Raw genomic sequence first — 9109 nt, 5'->3', positions numbered from 1 at the left:
CAGCAGAGGCAGCGCGGGGCTGGCGCGGCGGCGGCGGGTGCCATGTGAGTAAGCGGTGAGGGGGAGGGGTGGACCGGACCGGCTCGAACCGGACGCGACTGGCTCACGCCGCCGCGCTACCGTGCTGTCGTCCTGCAGGCAGGCGGCCCTGGAGATCACGGCGCGCTACTGCCGCAGCGAGATGGAGCAGTACGGGCGGTGCGTGGCTGCCAGCCCTGCCTCCTGGCAGAGCGACTGCCACAGCCTGCGCGTCAGCATGTCCCGCTGCGCCGCCGCCCAGTGAGTGCGGGCGGGAGCGGGGCCGGCCGCCGGCCGCGGGGGGTGCAGCCGGGGCCGGGCCGGTTGGCCTGCGGGGGCGCGGCGGCGGGGAGCTGAGGGCCCTGTGCTGTCTCGCAGCCCGATCGTGCAGCAGATCCGGCAGGACTGTGCCGAGCCCTTCGCCGCCTTTGAGCAGTGTCTGAAGGAGAACCAAGCCTCTGTCGTGAACTGCACTGAGCACGTCAACCGGTTCCTGCTCTGCGCCGATCAGGTGAAGCTCTCCACATGAGGTGAGCATTATGTTACAGAAGGGGCTCATTTTCACCTGAATCTGCAGTCCAGAGCCTCCGTGTTCACAGATGTCCTCCATGCACCACATCTGCTTGGGAGCTGCTAACTTGAACAGCTGGAGTGGGGACATTACAGTCTGGAATACACATAGGCCTGTGTTTCTTGCCCTTCTTGTTCCCTTTTTGTCTTCATAAATTCTGCCCTAATCTCCTCACAAAAAGATATAAAACGCAACCAGTAAGTACATCTGCTAAAGGTGTGGTAATCCAGGGACATGGGTTGTCATGGGAAGAGTTTCATGTGTGTATAGCCATTATGGAAGTGAATGCAACAGCTTTTTTCTGCAAGGCTTCTGAATGGGTGCCTGAGGGTAACTGCTTGGTCTTTTTTTAGTACTGGCTTGAGCTGATAACCATGCAGTAAATTGCTCTGGATGAAAGCAGTTGTGCGACTTAGAGTCATAATTCTCATCCAATTATGTTAACCAACCTGTTTTGTATAGTACTGTATACAGAATGAGTTTGTTGAGGTAGGTCAGCTTGTAACACTGAACACTGCTGAATATCTTACAAACTTCTACAGACCAACACTGACATAAGTAACATGTTACTGAGCAAATGGAAATGGCCTGAATGTTACAGACTCCCATGTACCTCATAAATAGGGTGCTGCATACACACAAAGCCTAGCTGAATTTTTTTATTTGTGCTGTTTTTTCATAGGGGATCCTTGGAATTAAAATTCATCTTCAGGAATGAATGAAAACTTTATCTGTATTCTGCAGTATCATTCCCATACTCGCTTTGTTTCTTTTTCCTCTGAAAAATGGAGCACAACCCATATCTTGTGAGGTGGTTCTCTTGGTTCTGTTCACACTTGTCTTCAACAAACAGCTGGATTCTGGTCAGGATATCGGAACATTCCTGATCCGTCAGGACTTCTACAGAGTGCTCTTAATGGTGGGTTTTGCCTGCTGGTGCCCCATGTTCTTAGCAACATCATAAGTAAATAAAGAAATGTGTTGAAGTGGTACTAAAGAATCTGCAGCAACCTGCAGATATGGTTGAATAAGAACAGAAGGCTGAAAGTAGACTTTATCTCTGTTTCTGCAGCCTGTATTCTTCAACAGTTTGTTTGGTATTAATTGCAATGATTTTTTCCCCCCAATTAAAAAAAAGGGAGGGGGGGTTGAAGCTCAAAAGCCAGATCTGGCTTTGCCTATTGGTGATGGGAGACCTGGGCCGACTACAGTGAAAGTTCTTGATGGGATCTGTTAAGGTCCCAGCCTGATTCACCTGAAAACTTGCTTTGTTGGGAGATGCTGTGACGAGCTGTAGCTCGGTGCCTTGTGCTGTTATAGAACCGGCAGAGGGAGTCTTCCTGCCAGCGGAGACGGCACAATAACCGTGAACTTCAGAGCACTGCACGAAACCTGATGGCTCTATCAAGAGCACAACAAACAGGGCTCTTTGTAAGCAAAGTGTTGGGGGGTGACCACCAGTATTCTTATATGGGGAAACAAAGAGTCCAGGTGGACGGAGAGAGTGCTTCTGGACTGTAACTAATGGAAAATTAAAACAATACGAGGAACATTAGGTTGCCTTCAGAGGAATGAATTAAGAATAAGGACTCATGAGACCTGTGAGCTTCTTCCAACTGCATGTGCTGATGGCAGAGGGAGAGCTGCAAGGCACTGCAAACTAGATCTATTCCTGTCTGCCAGTGTCAGAAAATCTTTATAGTTCCATTTAATGTGGTGTATGTTAAGTGGGACTGAGAACTCTGCCAGGGGAAGCTGGGCCTTCGTAAACTGTGAAAAATCCTTTGGGATACTTGCAGACCAGATGAAAAAGGAGGAGAGATGAGCCTTCTCTAACCTAGTTATACAAACGCAGCATCTACTATGCTTGAGAGCAAAAGCTTTGCTGCTGCTGAGAGTAGGAACTTTGACTTACAGAACAGTGACAGGGGACCATAAACCAAACCTTTTCCAAAACGTGCTGCACAAACCACATGCAGAAACTATATTGTGTACAGCATCAGCAGAGTCTTTGTCTGAAAGTCTAGTGTAGTTTTGCTATATTTTTACTATGAGGCTTTTGTACCTCTAAGAGAGGGTGAGGCCTGGACCAGGAAACTTGGCTTTGACCTGGTTCCCAGGGGGTTCATACCCCCTGCCCAGGACACGTTGATCCTTGTTCGTGTTTCAGCCAGGCATGAGTCCAAGCTTTTGCTTTTGAGCATGTGGTGTTTGGCAAACATTACTCGCCATTCTGCAGTTGGGCAGAGTTTAACTCCTTTGGGGAGAGGGGCAGCAGATTGAAGTTCATCTGTTCCAGCTTCTAGCAGAGCCTGAAGCATGATGCTAGCTGTCAGTGCTGCTGTCATCTGTCTCATAGAGGTGGCTGCATTTCAGCAGTGATGGTATTTGTTACATACCTAGATGCTGGGGTCATGTCTAACAACATATATGCACCCTTGCAGAGAGTGCTTTGTTTCTCTCCTGTAAAATGCTGTGCATGGAAATACGTGAAGAGCTGTTTCATCTACTGACAGGAAAGTTGAGGGAAAAGACAATGGTAGCTTTGCTTCGAAGTGAATTTAGAGAGGAGGCACCTCCTACCACAAAAAGAGGGGAAATCTATTTTTAGTCTGTCTCTTAAGATTATTTATACCACACCTGATTAGTCATAAATGTCTGTGGTGTGAACAGCTTTATTAAGGATGCTGTTATACAGGAGTGAAGGTGCTTTACATGTTGTTGACATTGTATTGAAATGTCAGGCTGTCAGCAGAAAAGTCATTTTTCATTATGTTTAAGGTGCACTGGGCCCCCTCTTAAGCCCAGTTATGTCTCCTCCTTCTCAGGAGCCTGAGTCACTCTGTTATTACTTGCTCAGTATAACACATTAACCACTGATACGCCAGGCACATGCTGTTGCCATTGAGGAGCCAAACTCTCACAGCATTCAGTTTAGTTGTTACTAGGGAGAGGTAGGAGAGGCAGATGAGAGATGTTGCTCTATCCTGTTCCCATGTGCAATCAAGGACAGAAATTACTTCTGCAGCTTTAATTCTGAATAAAGAATGTTCTCACATCTTTCACTAGACAAATGTAACATTACTTCATATGGCATAGAAGCAGGACAGAACATTCCCTTATAGGGAATTATTGTGGTGGTGGCCACTACTTGAAATTGTTGCCTTCCCCAGTTTACTAGGTCTTCTGCTGTAAATCAATTTGTAGCCTTACCAAGTTTGGCAAGTACCTTTGTGAAAAGTGAAATGAGATACTCTTATGACGTGAAGGAAACACCAGCAATCTTCCTTTAACTGGATCTACCAGATAATGGCTAGCAGGCTCAAGGAGCGTTCTCTTGCTGTCTTCTTAGCCTTGAAGGAATCTGTAGCTGTATGTACAATACTGCCTGATGAATCAATTTCACTCGCACAGCTGAGCGGCTAAGACCTTTTCCAAGTGAGAAGCATGTTAGCAGCAGCAGTTTTGCAGCTATTTTTCTTTCTAGCTTCCTGGGATACCTGTTCTTGCTTGTTGCTGGGATAAAGTTGGAGTGACAATTATAGCAATTGCTGGTGTTGACAAATATGAGGGAAGGATTGCTGATTCTGACTTGCTTGGATGCATGTTAGCAGCTGGAAATAAGGCAAAGCCAGATACACAGGGCTGACGAGTGCCCTGAAGCATAAGCTATTGGCTTTTGTGGGTGTCAGAGATCTATATTAGACATCCTAGTGCTCTGATTTGGCAACACAGAACTTTTTTTTCCAAATCCAGCTGTTGCTTTCTGATCCTGTAATTGGAAACATATTCAGTGATAAAAGCATTTCCTAAAAGGAGCACTGATTGCTCCAGTATCTTTCACAAGGTGTAAATTGGTTAGGCAGACCTCTGAAAACCTGAGAATGAAACAAGAATTAAAAATGCAGAAGTGTTTTCTTCATTCCTGTACCACAGAATTATGATATTGTTGCATGCAAATTCAGAGCCAGTGTTAGGACAAGCTCATAGAAACAAGTGCAGGAAGCTGTTAGAAGTAGGATGGTTACTGGCAGGCATCAGGCTGAACAAGGGARGAAGTCCTCAGGCAGTCAGTCGAACTGGTAGGTTCAGCTTTATCTCCAAAGGCTGCAGAGAGATTCGGCTAAATTAATGCCAGGTGACTGAAATCAATAAATGAATAAGGTTATGTTTCCTGGAGTGGGAGACTCAGGAAAAAAAAAAAAAAAAAGAAAAACAAAAGAAAAGATTTAGACCAGGATTCAGATAGATTGGTTCTCTCACATCCTCACAAACACAGACTAGAAATAAGCATTCAAGCCCTGCAGTATCAAGAACAACCCAAAGGACCAAGTTCTAAGATGCTTGAGAACTGTTAAGAAAGCAGTGTCATAAACCTTTATAGGACTTCTCACTCGGGTGTTAATTGGTCTAAAGTATCCTTCATCCGCACAAAAATCTTTTTATGTCACTATAGTAGTTTTGTTTCAAATCACTTGGCTTCTAGCATGGGCTTTCCTACTTTCTGCTTGGTAAAAATCTCCTACGGTCTATGTTTTCTCCTCTTTTAATTGTTCTGGACTTGGCTTTCAGTCATATGTGCATTTTGGCTGGAGGTTAAGCAAACTGGATGCCAGCTTTTCTGTTTGGACTTCTGCATTGTCTGTCTGTGTGGCCGTGGAAAGCTAGTCGCTCTGTGTTCTATGTCTCCGCTTACTCATCTCTGAAACAAATAACACCTAATTGCATGGGGAGTGATGAGGGATAATTAATTAATGTATGCAAGGTATTCTGAGATTCTTAACTAAGAGAAAGCCCAGGATCATTAGTTTAGGTAATTCTCTGCTTTGTTTTCTTTGTTTTTCCTCTTTTTTTTTGGGGGGGGGGTAGGTCTCTCAGAATATGAAGTTAAGTGGGTCAGGATTTTTTTCAGCCTGTTGCTTTAGCTCCTGTTGATGTCACTTTTCCTTTCAAGTGGAACTTTAAAACCAATAAGGTAAATTACACATGATCTTAGAATGAGGAACTAACAAAAACATCTCTTTAATTTTTCATCCAGAAAATACTCTCATTTTACACTCTGCTTCTCTTACTTAAAGGAACCATAAATCAGCATGTTCCTTTGGTGTTTGTAGTCACAGGGAGAGATTTAGTGCTGCTGGCAGGCCCAGGTCTGAAATGGGCAACTGTAGAGGGCAGAGAGCTGTGCAGAACCACATTCCATTCACACACACATTTGCTTTACTTGGCTGTTGTCCAGATGATTCTGAGTCACTTGCAAACACAAGGGAAGTTGGATGGAGAAAGGGGAGTGCTTTTTGTCTCATAGTCACTCTAGCACTTTTATTCACCTTTATTCTCCTTTCTGGAGAGATAGGAGAGAAATGCATCTGGGCATTTCAGTGTGCAATGGGGATTCCCAAACTCTCTCTCTCAGCAAATACACTGATATGTCCCAGCCAAGAATCTGCATCTCCCTGCTTGATGGGAACAATTCTGTCTCTCAACAGTGCAGAGCAAAATGGGAAAGCTAAAAAGTGTGAGTGTTGCTCACAGTGCATGTGATTCTGTGTTCCTGCCTCTGCTGCTGAGTGGGCTTCGCCCCTTTGTAGTAGTATTTTCTAACAGGTAAACATTCTCCAAGTCCTGTGATAGCCGCAGACTTAACTCACTGATGTTCGTTGGTGCTTTGGGGTGCAACTTATTATCCCTTGGGTGCAAAAGGATCAGATCCCTTCTGCACAATTACATGCAAGGGATTATGTAACACACACTCACAAAGCTACTTCTGGCTCTTCCCATTTATCAGAGCTGCTGCTCAGTGACACTTCTGTCAGTATCTGCCCCAAGTCTGTTGTCACTGCAAAAACAGAAGACTTACTGATGCGAAATAGAGTGGGGAATAGATTCACCTGCAGTCACTGAACTGATACCTGGTTATACAGTTGATGCTAAAAGCCTCTCTGTCCCTCTGAATGATGCTTCTCTTCTAAGAGCTCTCTGTGCCTGTTTCAGGCAGAATCTGGACTCATAACTGGAGAGCAACTGTAACAGGTGCTCATTTCCTTCCTTAGTTAGAGGAAATGAATGTCATAAGTGGCTTCTGTACTTGAATTGTACTTAAATATCAGACTCCTTTGCATCAGTAGCTCCATGTCTAGCATAGCTCTTCACAACAGTTACCATATTTGAATATTTATTCATGTTGGGATTCCTGTTCCTTTTGCAGCTAACTCCTCCTTTTGAGTTCGCTGACTCTCTATTAAAGGATGAACAGCTGCCAGCACTAGTTCCTCAATTGCTCCAGGATACCTAGTTCCTGGGAAAGGTAACGGTCTGATGGGCTGGCCTCCTGAGAAGCCTCGGCCAGGTTTCACTGCAACTTCACATAGATGGACCTGCTTGCATGGGTGTGGTCTGCGCTGGCCGCCCGTGTGTGCAGTTTGTCTGACTGTGCTGAGGCAAGTTTCAGATTTCCACTTCAAGTCTGCTTTTTATTTTCAAATGTACACGCAAAACACATTGGCACATCACAGCACTAGATCACAATGAAGAGAGGGTGGGGTTTCAGTGGCTGACGCTGGCTCCAGTATTTAAAAAAAACATAAATTTGCACATAGTTACTGTAACATTTTCTTAAAACTTAATCTAAATTGAGACCTTCTCTAGTGCGAGAGCCACCAAAAGAAACGTACAGCTTTAGGAGTTTTCAGTCTCATTTCTTACGGGTGGATGACCACGCAACAAGGGTGGAAATCAACCAATTGCAGCAGCTTAGTCTGGAATGAATGGGTAAAGCCTACCCTAGAACTTACCTATCTAGATAAATATATGTCATAAATTACTGTTTCTGCAAGAGGTTCTCCCCTCCTTCTGGAAAAGTAATGTCAAAATGTCTGTAAGCTACAGAGCTGCCACCTGGGGAGAAACATCTGACAGTAAAGGAAGGTCCAACTACAGAATTCAGCTCTGTAAACACAAGGGCAAGTGACTGCACATCAGCAAGTGTCACATTTACACAGCTTTATTAAAGGTGAAGCAGTGGTGGAGTGAACTTTATAAGGGCTGCAGTTCTGTTACACATCATTCTTTATGTCAGTTCGCTATGAGTTGTCTTGAGAAGGTGAAGAATTCCTGATAAAAAGCAAAATGCATCAGGATTGAGTCTCCTTTCATCCAAGATTATATAGTTTCTGTGTATCTTCCTCCATAACCACAGTACCAACAATAATTAGCCATTTCTTCCTTTTAATTTGAGAGGCTGCACATCTTTAAAATCAGACTGACAAGACTGTGCAGGTTTAGAAGTAAAACACCACAAACAGCAACATCAGTCAGGCAGCTTCTGTGCTTACACTGCTGGACCCAACTCTTGAGATGAAGATTTAGAAATAGGTCTTTAATTCCCTTTGGAGTCATTTGCCAGTCAGTCAGTCTGTTCATACGGACAATAGAAAGAGTCCTGCAGGACCTTATTCCTTTAGCTGGCATGCTGCAAGTAGGCTCATGGGAACCCTTGTCCTTTGTAGAAATACCAGCTTTTCTTCACATAGATGAAGAACCAAATCCCAGATTTGGGTCCTGGGCAGGAGAATAAAGAATTTCCTTTTGGTAATAACTCGGACTTCCATTCTCTGCTTTCTCTTATCTGTTTTACCCTTAATGGGTACTCACATTGGTGCCCATMTGCTTCTTGTAACTCTCAACTACACCATGCAGAAGAGCATCATGATGGATGGAGAAAATATATTGTTCCTTTCTACCCATAGAGAAGGCATGCCTTTCTCTTGGATGAATTCTGTTGACACCCCTGAGATGCCCTCAAAGCAAAAACCAAGTGTATCCTGTTGGAGTGAAATGACTTGGCATGGACACATCATGAGAAAATGCAACTCCATGTCTTTCTTTCATCACCTGTTGGAGGGAAGCAGACTGCTAAGATGCCTCCAGTGAACTGAAAGCATAGTCAGGGTAGGAAGTTCTGATGTAGACAGAAGTTATAGGGGAAGGCTTTTCTAGTAGGAATATTTTTAGACTAAAATTGTTTCATTCTGCTATTTTGAAAAAGAAACAGTAGTGTGGCTGACAATTGTAGTTTTGTGAGGATAAGTCTTTGTTCCATCCATAAAGGGAATAAAATTGCTCCTTTAGAGAAAGGAGGACATAAAGGCAGTAGAGAGCACACTCTGGATGTGTCACACCTGTCTTGATACCCTTGAATAAGACAGAGGATAATTTTTTTTTGTTCTTTTAAGTGGATTCCTGAGCACTGCTATTTCTTTCCATTAGAGATGCCTCAGGACCTTGGCTTTTACTGTTGAAAATTAAACTTGTCCCATGAAGCCTGCATCTGGATTGGGAAAAGGGGCAAAACAGCACAGCAAACAGCTCAGCTGCAGCCAAGACTTAAATAAACATAGCTGGCAGGGAAAGAGGACCTACTGCTTCTAGGGTCAACTCTGGTTAGCTTGACCAGTCTTTGTTTGAAGGCCATATGCTCAAAAGCTTAAACACTGGACAAACTGCTAAAGTTACAACTAA

At 44.2% G+C, this 9109-nt stretch overlaps 1 protein-coding gene across 1 annotated transcript; it reads left to right on the top strand.

The window, feature by feature from the left end:
* The first annotated feature begins 6 nt into the window (after positions 1-6).
* Positions 7-1646, top strand: CHCHD5 (coiled-coil-helix-coiled-coil-helix domain containing 5). The gene is made up of 4 exons (XM_085315174.1): positions 7-44; positions 139-279; positions 397-548; positions 1272-1646. Coding segments are annotated over exons 1-3 (294 nt in total). The 5' UTR covers positions 7-42; the 3' UTR covers position 548; positions 1272-1646.
* The last annotated feature ends 7463 nt before the right edge of the window (positions 1647-9109 follow it).

The sequence above is a fragment of the Rhea americana genome, unplaced genomic scaffold (assembly GCF_003343005.1).
Source record: "Rhea americana isolate MKP2758 unplaced genomic scaffold, rheAme1 scaffold_420, whole genome shotgun sequence".
In the NCBI taxonomy this organism is placed as follows: domain Eukaryota; kingdom Metazoa; phylum Chordata; class Aves; order Rheiformes; family Rheidae; genus Rhea; species Rhea americana.
The sequence above is the reverse complement of the archived record's forward strand: the minus strand, read 5'-3'. Positions and strand labels throughout refer to the sequence as shown.